Source organism: Xylocopa sonorina, chromosome 9, assembly GCF_050948175.1.
Source record: "Xylocopa sonorina isolate GNS202 chromosome 9, iyXylSono1_principal, whole genome shotgun sequence".
Lineage (NCBI taxonomy): Eukaryota > Metazoa > Arthropoda > Insecta > Hymenoptera > Apidae > Xylocopa > Xylocopa sonorina.
The window spans coordinates 12,502,288-12,516,810 of NC_135201.1; the positions used below are offsets into that span (position 1 = coordinate 12,502,288).

General features: G+C 33.6%; 4 protein-coding genes across 8 annotated transcripts; 3 read left to right on the plus strand and 1 right to left on the minus strand.

Moving 5' to 3' along the window:
- The first annotated feature begins 239 nt into the window (after positions 1-239).
- LOC143426845 (protein anon-73B1) lies at positions 240-1,389 on the plus strand. 5 transcript variants are annotated; one of them, XM_076900523.1, is made up of 3 exons: positions 240-510; positions 1,006-1,185; positions 1,246-1,389. In XM_076900523.1, the coding sequence occupies exons 2-3, from the start codon at positions 1,015-1,017 to the stop codon at positions 1,342-1,344; spliced, it is 270 nt and encodes an 89-aa protein (XP_076756638.1). In that variant the 5' UTR covers positions 240-510; positions 1,006-1,014; the 3' UTR covers positions 1,345-1,389. The 5 variants fall into 5 exon arrangements, with proteins under 5 accessions (XP_076756638.1, XP_076756639.1, XP_076756641.1 ...); XM_076900524.1 differs by having other exon boundaries at positions 1,013-1,185; XM_076900526.1 differs by having other exon boundaries at positions 243-392.
- A 522-nt stretch (positions 1,390-1,911) lies between these two features.
- Positions 1,912-5,772, plus strand: Omd (integrator complex subunit 5 omd). The gene is made up of 11 exons (XM_076900492.1): positions 1,912-2,243; positions 2,313-2,442; positions 2,502-2,911; positions 3,022-3,157; positions 3,215-3,884; positions 3,970-4,217; positions 4,282-4,487; positions 4,570-4,716; positions 4,790-4,930; positions 5,014-5,274; positions 5,345-5,772. Exons 1-11 carry the CDS (start codon positions 2,025-2,027, stop codon positions 5,564-5,566), a joined length of 2,790 nt encoding a protein of 929 aa, XP_076756607.1. The 5' UTR covers positions 1,912-2,024; the 3' UTR covers positions 5,567-5,772.
- A 373-nt stretch (positions 5,773-6,145) lies between these two features.
- Sec61alpha (SEC61 translocon subunit alpha) lies at positions 6,146-9,486 on the minus strand. Its single transcript, XM_076900489.1, has 8 exons — positions 9,303-9,486; positions 9,038-9,105; positions 8,786-8,851; positions 8,482-8,692; positions 8,143-8,400; positions 7,892-8,058; positions 7,435-7,824; positions 6,146-7,354 (listed from the first exon to the last, which is right to left on the minus strand). Exons 1-8 carry the CDS (start codon positions 9,307-9,309, stop codon positions 7,094-7,096), a joined length of 1,428 nt encoding a protein of 475 aa, XP_076756604.1. The 5' UTR covers positions 9,310-9,486; the 3' UTR covers positions 6,146-7,093.
- A 1,014-nt stretch (positions 9,487-10,500) lies between these two features.
- LOC143427246 (uncharacterized) lies at positions 10,501-14,464 on the plus strand. Its single transcript, XM_076901179.1, has 11 exons — positions 10,501-10,624; positions 10,782-10,966; positions 11,083-11,292; positions 11,376-11,588; positions 11,676-11,788; positions 11,867-12,091; positions 13,015-13,234; positions 13,306-13,515; positions 13,601-13,816; positions 13,896-14,008; positions 14,118-14,464. Exons 1-11 carry the CDS (start codon positions 10,560-10,562, stop codon positions 14,364-14,366), a joined length of 2,019 nt encoding a protein of 672 aa, XP_076757294.1. The 5' UTR covers positions 10,501-10,559; the 3' UTR covers positions 14,367-14,464.
- Positions 14,465-14,523: the final 59 nt, after the last annotated feature.

A 14,523-nucleotide genomic window follows, 5' to 3' on the forward strand; every position in this document is an offset into this window, starting at 1 on the left:
TTCGGAGAAATCCATAGTGCGATACCATTTAGAGCTTAAGTTACGTTATACTATTTTCGTAGAATAGTCGCACAAACTTTTTCTTCCAAAAACTACACGTGTATTTGCCTTTTTATTAATTCTACTCAAATCTACGACCTTAATGTTGAACATCGCTGGTAGCTGGCGCCTAAATCGAATCGTTAGTTCAAAATGCCATCTGGTTTGAAATATATGAGTAAACGTTCTGCTGCCAACTTCAAGGGAAGTGAAATAAGTATTTTATGTTTATCTCTTTTTTTGCTTGATTAAAAAAGGAAATATACAAAAATTACAAGATCTACCGTGAATCAATGATAGCCGAGCATATTCCTCGATAGATCGGCTACCGTTCAATTGTCTCGCCCGACGACGTACGTTTTTATATCAATGTCAGATCGGTACATATCGTGATCGAAGTCGACTGACATTTAAATAATTATTAACGCGAACGTCATTGGGAAAGTTGGCAGTATTTGTCAAGTTTGTACGGTATGAAAATTCTACGATCTCTGTTGCTTAGGTTATTGATTTCTATATGCGATATATATAACATATGTTTTGAAAAAACAAAAAAACTTTAGAACGTAATTCCTAGTGGCTCTTGAATGAGAGATATTTAATGAATTTATTTTAGGAATCTGCTGCCTATGATGTCTTATAAGTACGCGTAGATGTTAGTTCGAAAATAGTTGAAACAGAAGAACGGAAAAAATGCGACAGTTAAATTGTTTTTACTTTCTAATCATGAATATTAGAAAGATAAATAGATTGAATTTGTTTAACTTTACTTAAGCGAATTTTCACTTATTTATCAACTTCTTTTTATTATATTACATTATTGTTATTTAATTTAGAAGATTTCCAAATATCGGACAAAAATATCTTGTATAAAGTAGTTTTTATCATTGTGATAATAAAAAAACCAATGTTTCCTACAGATTAATAGATAATGTTTTAGATGTAAGCAAAATTATTTGTTTGTAGCGTTTAGAAATGGCAGAAGCTGATCCACAGCTAAAGCGACTATTACTCCCAGCCGAAGAGACTCTGTTTGAACAATTATTAAGATTTGGACTCTACATTGGCGCTATATTCCAAGTTGTATGTTTATTGGCGATAGTAGTTTATCAAGCCGGGCCCTCCGATGGTGTAGCTGCTTTAAAAGTATAAATAATTTAATCTTAAGTTACTTACAGACATTGCCTTATTGTAAATTCACTGCAGGATGATCCAAGCGATGTAGAATGCTCTGAGAATAGTCCTCAGGTTACGCCAAGAAGACCCCACAGACCACGAAAGCAGGAAAAAAAGAAGAGACGGTGAATCGATTGTTTAACTGCGCAAAGAATATATTAATCAGCAGTGATACTCGTCGTGTAATCGTGTAATTTATTTATTTAAAAATATGTTTTAAACATTATGTATACGTATATCGAATGATTTGAATAAAATTTTATTCTATAACCAGATGAAAACATACGTTCGTGGTTACAATTCATCTTTTCATCTCTACAGAAACTTCAAATTTAATAACTTACTCATAATTCATTTCTTTCTTGTTTTCATATCAAAAATGTACGTTGTAAAGAATCACAACTGACACCTACGATTCCATATCTTTTATCGAAGGATTTCTTGTTCTCTCGAAAATTTAAATTTCGATAAAAAATCGATTGTTCGATATGGCATTGAAACGCACACGATCCATGTGCAAGCAATATATGAAGCAGATATTTAAAGAAAGTGAAAATATCGTACAACGTGTTTAATATTTATTGCATTTTCATTTATTTACGTCCATGTTTTTTCATCTCATACTATCCTCTATGAACAGTAATATTAACATAGTAATGAGATCATAGTAATAGGAATGAAAACCATCGAGTTCCACTTTCGTACAATGCATTTAATGGCTGCGTTTAGTTCAAAGAATTTGAAAGGGGATGCAAACACATGTACTTCCTAAATAATAATTTCCAATCAATTAAGAAAGAAAAATTAAGATGCATTCGATGGGTACATTATCGCCACAAGATATTTTAGCAGAGGTTAGAAAATTCATTTCCGGAGCGATTCGACCAACTCATAGCACGAGTACGCTCGACGTGACACGAACAGCATTATCTTTACTACGAAATGTACCTGCTGCAAGAGATGCGGTACTTGAATACTTTTGCAACGTGTTTTTCGTTGCAGTTACCAAATATGTTCGTCAAATCGAAGTAAGTTTAATTACAGGTGATATGTATAATCTTTTTGAAGTAAACTTTGTCAGTGAACTTTCTTTTTAGACGAACCAAAATTTAACGATATGCGAGGAGTCTATAATAGCTGAAATTCACACTGTATTAAGCAGTTTCATTAACGGAAACCCGGAAGCATGGGCACCAATTATTTCAGCGTGGTCATTGGAGTTGTTAGGCATGTAGTATCAAAGTGTCTCGGGTCAGACTGTTGTAATAGTGTCGTTTTTATTATAGGCAAGCTGTCCTCTGATTATGCGAAACGTGGAAATTTACCTGGTAATGCAGGAATTAACGATTTCCTTCAACAATGGATGTCTTGCCGTGCCACTCGCACTTTGATCGATATCACAGCGCAATGTCTCCAATGTCTAATGCATTCAGACACAGAGTCTTGCATTAAAGCACTTTTAGATACTAGCGTGGTACACAGTCCATATTTCGATTGGGTAGTGGCACATGTTGGAAGCTGCTTTCCAAACACAGTCATTACCAGAGTGTTATCCTGTGGCCTGAAAGATTTTTGTGCAGTTGAACATGAGCTTAATGTTAAAAATCCTAAATTGAATTCGGTTGTTGGAATTTTAGGACATTTAGCTGGTAGTCACTTTCAAGATATTAGAGCAGCATTGTTAGACTTATTCAAAGTAAAATCTCTATTAAATATTGTAATATTAATTCAGGACTTTTATTAGATATATTTTAATAGTAATAATAATAATAATCATAATAATAATAATATTAATATTACTTATAGTGGAGTTTAGAGGAAGATGTAAATATCGATGAGGATATAAAAAACCAAAAATTGGCTACCGTCCCGTTTCTTCTAAATCTTGCATCACTTTCACAAACCCTTCTAAAAGCAATAACTAGCGATGTATTACAAACTTGTAAGTATTTGTATTTAACATCGCCGGAGCGGGTGATAATTTATCGGTTTGTTTCAGTAAAGCCAGATATAATCCCGCAATTAGCTTTGTTTGCGTCAGAGTGGTGCAAGTACTTTGATAATCAACCAGAAGCTCTGATCGACTTGACTGTTCACCTAGTATTAGGCTGTGAACAAGGAGCATCTCAGATAATAAATATTTTACTAGATACCAGTTTAAACACAAGCAATGTTGGATATCATAGTGTTAACGCTGCTCAAAGCGTAAAAAATGTATGCTCCGAAATTCTAGAGCGGATGTTACAGGAAATTGACTTACTCTTGAGGGCGCAGGGACCGCAATCCGCAAATATTGCTTTATTAAATTCTATCAAGCAAGAATTACCAGTGATGCTACCGTTACTTTTAAATCAAAATCCATTGCGAGTTCAAACAACTGTCAGATTGCTATGTTTCCTTGGAAGTCAAAGCCCCAATATATTAATATCTGCAGCATCATACATGTTGGTTAAAGCTGTAACTACTTTCCATCTTGCTGCATTAATACGGCTTATTTCTAATAACATCGTACTATTCTTCTCGAATAAGTCTGAAACGGAAAATGTATTAGCTAGCTATGGCTACTTTACGCAAGTCGTAGAACAAGCGCTCAGAGAAATAAATTACAAGAATGTTGTAGAGATACGAGAAGCAGGACAGCTGTTTCAAAATCTTACAGTATTGTTAAAGTAAGTACATCAGACACTTACGTATATACAAATAGCTGTACCATTTACGTTTCTTCCGTTCTTGCATAACTTTTTCTTGCTACAGATGGGAGAAATCTAACAAAGTAACGCTGTTCCGATCGAAAATGATAACGCAGGCCATAAAATCCAATTTACATCAAATTTCTGCTCTGTTAACGAAAACAACCGACTTTGATTTAGCCAACGATATCGCTAAAATGTTAGATTTATTTAGTACGCCCGAAAAAGATAATTTCACACCAAACGTAGAACTTACTTTGAAATTAACAAGAGCCGTTATTCAGTACTTCTTTTTATGTATAGCAGCAGGTGGTAAGTATTCGATTTTTCCGTTAAAAGTGTCTAGGCAAAGGTTCAATAAACTCTTTGCTCTTAGATATCACCAAAAAACAGCAGGGTGTGAAAATCACCTGTCACTTATTAAAAGAATTAACTTCTTACTCGCCGTGCGCTCGAGTTTTGGCTCTAAGAGAAATTTTGGGACATAGTATCAACAACGATCCTGCTAAATATTTCGGAGCGAAAGAAAAATTTGAACCGAAATTTGAGGAAGCGTTACTCTTACATCAAAATCATAAACAGGCAAATATATATTGATAATAATAATAAAGAATTACGTGTAATGGTTATCTCTAAAGATTACGAAAATCTTATTCTAACGTAGGTGACGAGTACTATGTTGGCTCAAAAACACTCTTCGGTATTCCATGCTGGAGTGATTGGACACGGTCCTCGAAGACCGCCGCCAGAAAATACAATTGACAAAGAAATTATTACCCTGAATAAAATATTACTTATAGACGTAATAAAGGTAACATTTTCGAAAGCATAACTATTAAATACAATTGTTAAATTACAATTTATTCAACATTTAAATTTGATAGGCTTGTTGTAGTAATCGAGAATCGGAACGGTATCCTGTGAACCTCGACGCACTAACGATGGTCAGTTTATTGTTAGTCGAGCTAGTTTCACCCGACGTCATGTATAATGGATTACCGTGGCCTGACGAAGAATTTACAAAAGTATGATTAACAATCAATCAAATATTATAATTGCAATCTTAACAATTGGTATGTGGTAATACAATGTGTTCAATTATTGTCAGGTCACGATAGAAAGAGATTTACAAATACGTCGAACGTTTAAGGATGTGCCATTATTATGGACATTGTTAGAATTAACAGCCTGGTACAGACCGGCTTTGGCTTATTGTTCGGTTCTGTTAAGAGGTATCGCTGCCACGGTCATGGCTAACTGGAATACAGAAGAAGGTGTTTTACTTGTGAGTGTAATGGCACTTGGCCAATTATTACCATCGCCATTGGCAAGTATAAGGGACATTTTGCCGGTTTTAGAGACACATCAGGTGCGTGTTTACCATATAACAATATTACTCGGCAACATTCAAATTTATAATAAAATATGTATTATTGTAGATAAATATTATAATGAAAGAGTGTGTATGGGCTTATATGCGTGAAAATATTCCGTCACCGGCTCTTTTCACGCGTAGCGAAGGAGCTAATATTGCTTGGCGAGATACAGACACTTCCACTCCTAATTTACGATTTACAGAAACACTTCGTTTGGTTCTGTTATCCAACATTCACACTCTGGGCCCACTTTATGCTATTCTGTTTTACAACGAAAACAAATAATTTATTTCGCGTGTTCCTATCATTCCTGTTTATAAACTGTTTATAAACGGTAAAAGATACTGTGTCACGCCTAAACTGATGTTTTTCATATGAAGATTAATACGACTTTTAAACTTTCACTTTTATAACAAACATTTTTAGATTATTTTATTAAATCACATCTGTAAAACAACATATTAATTAATATACTTTGTATTTATTTTAAATGACATCGTCGTGGTTTAATATGTTTAAACGTTGGGCTTTTTTCACTTACTACCCTGGAAGTGCGTAACAATAAATACATTTTCGGTCACATTTTAGTAACAATTATACGTACAAAATAAAAGAGGTACCCATTCGTATTATATAAAATAAGAATTAAGTTTACTAATAACTGAGTACAACTAAATAATATACAGTACAATACGATGTACAAATACAATGTACATAACTTATAAATATTTTCCTTCATTTTTGTCTATCTACGTTAACATTTATTCAAACGCAATTCGCTACTCTCGAATGCTAATGAAAAAAAAAGTAAAAAAAAGAATGAAACGAATACAGGTAAGAGCAACAAGGAAAACAAGGCAAAAATAATAAAGATTTAATTTTTTATAAAAGCATATTTTCCTAAATACACGTAAGAAACAAATATTAATTTAGTTTTTCATCATTCTTAATACAGGAATGGTGATATTTATGATGAGCGAACATTGTACGAATTAGTCGGTTGTACGAATACCCTAGGTGGGTGTCTCGTCCTGACGGAATGATTATACATTATGCAATGTGTTCGATTTATATAAACGTAACGATCTTAATCGCACGCTCTGAGTCTTTTACACTTGACTCCGTATCATGCGGAGCATAAAACACTAGTAAAAAATGCTGAAAATATTTAATTGCTTTCTTTCTATGTACATTGCTCGTTGTATGAAAGATATTACACATATTGCGTGTAAATTCAAAACATTCAAACCGCAATGAGTGCCAGTATTTACATTCGAGCATTTTTGTATGTTATGTACGAGTGCGAACCTCTACGCATTGTCAATATGTTGCATCGCTTTTCATGCCTTCTGTCTGTATGATACCGATTGACATAGTGTAAAATTTACTATTAATTTTCCATATATCAAAGGCAGCATTATTTTTCACGATGCGTAAATCAAAGCTATTAATTTCAAGATTAGTAGATGGTAGTCGCGAAAATGTTACACGGTCGATATGAAATGACACCTAATTAAATGTATCTTCTTTTGGATATGCTACGATTATCCGCAAAAGAGGTGAAAAAAAAAACAAATTTCAAAGGAAAAAACTATCACATAACACATATACACGTTTATGAAGTATGTGATATTTTTAACGACAAACAAGGAATAAAAATGTGCGGTTCGATTCATATTGAAGACATTCCATTATTACTCTACTGAGTAATCAACAGTATTTGACGTCGCGAATGTACTTATTTTACAATAAATTATTATTCAGTTCTTTAGAATTAAAAAAGTTCACTTTTGAAGTCTATGTAAATTAAGTTTAGAAAAGTAATGTCATGCCACCCATTTCACTTTGTTCCTTAACGAAGGTCTCGAAGTACTGGTATATAATTGTGACGGCGAGTAAAATACCAGTACCTGAACCAATAGCACCAAGGAAATCAGCTAGTACGGACAGAGCACCGATACACAATCCACCAAACGCCGCTGCAGTTGGAATGTATCTATTCAATTCGTGAATCATAGAATTGTCTCTGTGCCCTCTCATTACCATCTGTTGTTCTTTAAGCTGTTTTGCAACCTGGAGAAAAGTGTTAATTTTTATGTAAAAAAAAGAAGAAAAAAAAATAAATGAAGTAAAATAACATTTAGGTAACTTACAGCTTTGGCTGAGCTACCAGAAATCTCGATCCATGCTTTTGAGAAGAAAGCGCAAGATCCAAGCATAAAAAGTATATAAAGGATGGCATGAATAGGATCTTGAAGAATATGCCCCACTGATTCTGGTGGTGACAAATAATAACACAACCCTCCAACTGGATAAGATCGTGCTGGACCACCACCACCTATATCGGACCATACTCCTAATAAATTCACGATAATGTTCCCTTGAAATTTAACGGCCAGCATTTGCGAAATAACGTATAAGTTAGACACTAATGCGGACTGAAAGATAATAGGAATATTGCTCGTGTAGAATAATTTAATGGGATAACTACTGTATTGTCCTCTGTATCTGGCAGATTTGATTGGCAAATCAACGCGGAAACCCTGTAATGAATAATAATATATAATGTCAATTATAAACTAGTATATCTAAGTAATACCATTTTAATACCTGGAAATATATCACAATAGCAAACACTAATATTGTAGCAAGTAAGTTCATAAGATTAGGAAGATTCTGTCTATAGAATGCCTCGCGAAGAGCTCGGACTTTGTCTTGTCTTGTAGCCAATAAGTGAAACAGTGCAATTACTGCACCTTCGAATTCCGTACCGCGTCCTTAAAAAGTTTCATAATAAAAAGCATTATTTTATAGTTACAATGTTGAGAAACATCAAGAAAAAAATAAAAATTCAATTATACCGGTGTTAACAGTAGCTGGAGAAAATGCTTTCCACACAATTGTCTCACAAATATTTGTAGCAATGAAAAGAGATATACCACTTCCTAATCCATAACCTTTCTGTAGTAATTCGTCCAATAACAACACAATCAATCCAGCAACAAATAACTGAATAATGATCAACAGACAAACACCAGCCCCAATTTCTGTTGGATCACCATACATGCCAGTCATTACGTATACAATGGCTTGACCGACAGTAATGACCATTCCGAATACTATAAGAAAGAAAGAATAAATTGTATACTACAAACTTATTAAATAGAAATATCGTTAAAGTGCACATTCGATTCTCTTACATTTCTGGGCACCGTTAAGAAGCGCTCTGTCCTTAGGAGTATCGCCGACTTCAATTATTTTTGTACCGCTTAACAATTGCATGATCATACCAGATGTAACGATGGGAGAAATTCCTAGTTCCATAAGAGTTCCTCTATTTGACGCGAGTATAACTCGAATCCAATAGAAGGGATCCGCGCTGTCCGAAGACATAATACCGAATAGAGGAATCTATAAAAATCAAACGAAACGACGCGTTTCGTTAGTCGAGAGAATTTGATGAAATACTTTTAAGCGGTTATTGTCAACCACACCAAGACTTACCTGACAGCATACTAAGAAGATAAACAAGGTAATTGCAGTCCATAATACCTTCTCTCGAAATTGAATCTGTAAAAATGTTTGAATAATCGTAACAATTGAGTAGAGTTGGATGTGGCTACTAAGCAGATGGGTAAGAATAAAGATATTTATAAGAAATCGCAGAAAGAAGTAATTACGTATGAAAAGTGGGGAAATGTATCACGTGAAATAGTAAATATAGAAGAGGGACAGAAATAGATTGGCAGAACTTACTTTCCGTTCCGGTTTCTCTATTTCCGGGAGTATACTGCAAAACGGCTTTATCACCTCCAAAAATTTAACTGGAACACGCAAATAGGGGAATTAATTTCTCCGTAAACGAGATATCCAAGCGGAGAATGGTATATCAAAGGCGAGATGAAACGAACAATATGTTGTAGGCGAAATGGTATCGAGAGGTTACGGTCACGGTTAATCACGGCCGCTACGATCGTGAATAAAAGATTCCGGAATTTCTGACTGAAAGTATCGTACTTACATCCCATTTTGAATCCGAGTTGTGATAATTCTAAGGAACCACGGTGATGTGACGCTTCTCACTAACGCGGGAATCAACAATGCGGCGAGGACGCACTCGACTTAAGCAAGAATCCTGGTAAACCTGGCCGCGTATGCTCGACTGGCAAATCGTAGCGAATCGTGGCTGCCTTCGACGACACGTATCAATATGCTATTGTCACGTGACCTGATGATGTTGGCCGGTACGAGGGAGTAGTAATCGAGAACGTCGTTAGATGGCGCTGATAGCGGGAAAAACGCGCACGTGCGCGCTGACGGATGAGCATTTTCGAATTTTGTCGTTTTCAAATTTCAATATCTGAAACTCGACACAGGCGTGAAAATATCAACGCAAATCAATCAAATGCAAAAGTTATGCGGTAACGATCTTCGAGAAGTTTCGAGCGATATTTCACGACACTTCTGTCGAAGACTTCAAACTGTTATCGCTAAGCAATTTACGATAGTTGAAGTTTTCCCATTTAGAATTACATAACATTTAATGCTATGGGCAGCATTCTATTTTGCTCTAAATAAATACACGAATACTTATTTAACGTCTATGTGACCGATGGTTTACAAATACTACGGTATAAACAGCGAATTCTAGATTAGCAGACGGTTTCAATATATTTTCAAACAATAATACATAGACGGTTTAATTGCTATAATTTATCAAATTTATACTCAAATATATAAGTTATTATAATTCATAATAATAGAATGCATTTTAATATTTGTCTGCAATTTATGATACCTTTAAAGAAATATTATTTACAACTTATAATGTATATATATACATAATTATTAAATATTCCTTTAAATCGATACGATTGTTAAATGATACAAATTTACAGTCTCTTTTTCCCTTTCTCTCCTTCGTGTTTAAAATATCATTTTATGCGATAACAGCGAGAGATATACATATATATATATTCGCATATTTAAATTTATTGTTGTACAAAACGTATACAAAATATCGATAAATATATCAGACCTATTTCGTTTAGAATTGCTTTTTAATATAATATATGTGTTCTAAGTAAACGATTGTATAATTAGCGACCGTCAACAGTATCAGTGAATAAGGAAATAGTATATATAAAGAGCAAAGGAAGGTAACAAGCGAAAGTCACTGGTCACTGTACACTCAAATAGATTTTGCGCAAGTTTTCATCGACTGCCGGTTACTTTTATTCGCGCCTTATAATTATTAGCATTTTTTTCTGGATAAAAAATGCAAAATATTATGTATAAAGTTTTATTTTTTGGAATGTGCTTTGTTTTCCTCGTTTATGGCGGGTAAGAGTGAAAGGATTATATTGGAATGTAAAAAAAATATCATAGATTTTTTGTCTGTTGATATTGCATAATCTAACTAATTAAATCTCCTATCATTTATATGATAATTATTATCTTGGAACATTTAAAGTATTCCCACTTTTCTGACTATTCATAGGAAAAACCAAGAAAAGCATGAAGGTGATAATGAACTGATGATTGATGCAGTAGTAGGGCGATTTGATCATAGCGAAGGTCCGCATTGGGATCATCATACAAATAAACTTTATTTTGTTGATATCGAAGCGCAGAAAATATGTAAGTTTGATCCTGAGACACAAGAACTGACCAGCACTTACATAGGTAAATTATATATGTAAATGTACACGTTATAACAGCGTATAGATTTAGTGTAAGAGAAATTATTTTAATTCTTTTCATTATAATTAAATTTTATACCTATGAATCGATGTGTATAGAGAATGGTCCTGTTGGAGTCGCTGTACCTGTTGAAGGAGAGCCTAATAAATTTGTAGCTGGCGCTGGTAAAGATTTCATTCTAGTCGACTGGAATACTAATAATAACGTTACAAGATCTACTACTCAAACATTAGCTGTTGTCGATACTGATCGCAATGGCACTAGGTGGAACGATGGAAAAGTAGATTCTTCGGGAAGATTCTGGGGTGGTAAGTTGAACATGATCGATCTACTGGAAAGTATTGAGAACTATTTGATCACCCTACATATTTAATATTTCTACACAATATAGGAACAATAGGACCAGAAGTAAATGATGTTGTTGTACCTAATCAAGCGTCTTTGTATCGTATCGATTCTGATCTTAAACCAAAAAGAATATTATCTCCTGTTACCAATAGCAATGGATTAGCTTGGAATCTCCAAGATAATATTTTCTATTACATTGACACTCCTACACGTAAAGTGGCAGCATTTGATTATGATCCAGTCAATGGAACTATATGTATGAATCTTTTTTAAACATACCACATATAGAATATTGAATTTATATTGAATAGAAGTAATATGTAATAGATATAAATCATTTCAGCTAACAAGAGAATTGCATTTGATCTTGAGATAAATAATGTTCCTGGAATACCGGATGGTATGACTATAGATAAAGATGGAAATCTTTGGATAGCTCTGTACGGTGGAGGTGGTGTAAGTATCATTCTATAACTCTTTTCATACATGGTTAATAATAATTACAAAATATTAATATGTATACTAAATAAATAGGTTGTCAATGCTGACCCTCGCACTGGTGATGTGATACGTCTTATAGAACTTCCTGTTAATAAAGTAACTAGTTGTACATTTGGTGGATTCTTGCTTGATACTTTATACGTAACAACATCTAGCCGTGATCTGAATAAAGAAGAACTAGTTCAACAACCGTACGCTGGATATGTCTTTGCTGTCAGAGGATTAGGAGTATGTGGCTTTCCCGCAAATTCATTTAAAGCTTAAATAACAACTTCTAATGTTAAATGTTTAACTACTTACTATCTATATCCACCGTAGTCTTAGATTATTATTGAGAAAATAAAAACAATAAATGTAATTGAATAAAATACTCTGTAAGGTAATTAGTTGTATTAAACCACTAGTAATAATTACTAATTATAAACCTGGAATAGAAAATATAGTTGCAATATTGGTAGTGCAACAAAAACGGTTGGTCGTATAGAATTACAGATTATTTTTGTATCTTTTTTAATACGACATTATGATATTTTTATAAACATTTTTAGTCGTTCGCTCATTTTCTGTGTGTGTGCGTGTGTGTAAAATACTTGCATTTCTCCCTCTTGTATTGCTTACTCAAACGTTATTTTTCGTACAGTATAATCGTTTTTAGATTTTATTCTGCCTGTGATAACCTTACCAGGCTATGTCGTAACAGATCATTAATTACGTAGATATGTATAAGTACTAATAAGTACAGCTACCTAACATAAATATACAAGTACTTTTATCTACGTTGATTATGATATATGTACGTATAAAAGGAAAATTTTTTCATGACATCTACTTATTCTCGAAAGATCATTCTTCTTGATAGGTTGTTCGATATTAATCGGAAATAACTTTACATCTTGATACGTTACATAACAGATTGATAGTGTAAGTATCATTTAATTCAAAAAATGAATTATGTTTAAACATATATATATATATATATATATATATATATATATATATATATATATATATATATATATATGTATGTATGTAATCAAAAAAGGTATCTGTACATTGTACATTTTTTATTTTTATCATTTAATTTCCTCATTTACGCTTCAATGAGAAAATACAAATATTTATTTTCCACGTGAATAAAATGACTGTAATTTGACTTATCTCTGCTTTGCTTGTCTCTGCGTGTACAATTGCAGGTAATTGATGATTTTATATATGATATATTATATGTAGTCGTTAGCAAAATGTCAGAACCGATAGTTGAACCATTGTTTGGACCATGCGGCCTTGGCGAAGGACCTCATTGGGATCACATTTCTCAAACGCTCTATTTTGTTGATATATTTGCTCAGAAGATATTCAGGTTGAACCCTGAAACGGGAATCATTACATCCGTCTTCGTAGGTAAGTGACTAACAATCTCATTTGATTATTTACAGTACACCCCATAAATATATTATTTGTATGATTATTAGACAATGGACCCGTTGGATTCGTCATTCCCCTTGAAGGCAGTGCCAACAAGCTTGTTGCAGGATCTGGCATAGACTTTGTGCTGGTTTCTTGGGATGGGGACAAAGATCTTGCAAAATGTAAACCTAAAATATTGGCTACTCTCGATAGCGACAGAGCAGAGATCAGGTGGAACGATGCAAAAGCAGATTTTTCTGGAAGATTGTGGGGTGGTTGGTTAAAAATATGAACTATATTATATGAAAATATATTACTCACAATATAAGTTCCTGCAATCTAATTTTTTTCTTCCTACAGGAACAATGGGCTTTGAGAAGAAGGATGGATCTTTCCCACCTAATGTAGGATCTTTTTATTGCATTGATAATCATCTTGGGATAAAAAAACAAGTTTCGCCTGTAACTATAAGCAATGGATTAGCTTGGAATTCCGACAATGATACACTTTATTACATTGATTCACCTACCTATCAGGTCGTAGCATATAATTACGATCCTCAGACAGGAGCCATATGTAAGAATTTCACTTTGTATACGTGCAATGTTTGTAGTGTCGATAATCGTATCTGTGCTTCTAACTGTTTCTTTTGCAGCTAATAAGAGAGTAGTGTTTGATTTAAAAAAAAATAATATACCTGGACTACCAGACGGCATGACTATAGATACAAATGGAAATCTTTGGGTAGCTGTGTATGGTGGAGCTGGTGTAAGAGAATTATTATAATTTCTGTGGCGATGCATAAATATCATGAAATACATTCTAAACGAAATAATTGCAATTCAGTTTCTGAAACAAGAAAACGTTTAATATTTAGGTTCTTCAAATAAATCCAAAAACGGGCGAATTGTTGCGCTTTGTGAAGATTAACACCGCCCAGAACATAACTAGCGTTGCTTTTGGTGGTCCTAATCTCGATGTTTTATACGTAACATCAGCGAGCATCGGTTTAAATGAGAACCAATTAAGAGAACAACCACATGCTGGCTATCTATTCACTATAAAAGGTTTAGGCGTTCGTGGTTTCCCTGCAAATTCATTTAAACTATCGGATAAGTTAACGTAGGTATAATATACTGGTATATAAATATTCAATATATGTACAAATATATAAAACATATTTTCTTAACATTAAATTACTAGAAGAATGATGAATAACAAGAATTTGTAGATTACATATATAAAAGTTGCATTTGTATAATAATACTTACAAAGAAATAAAC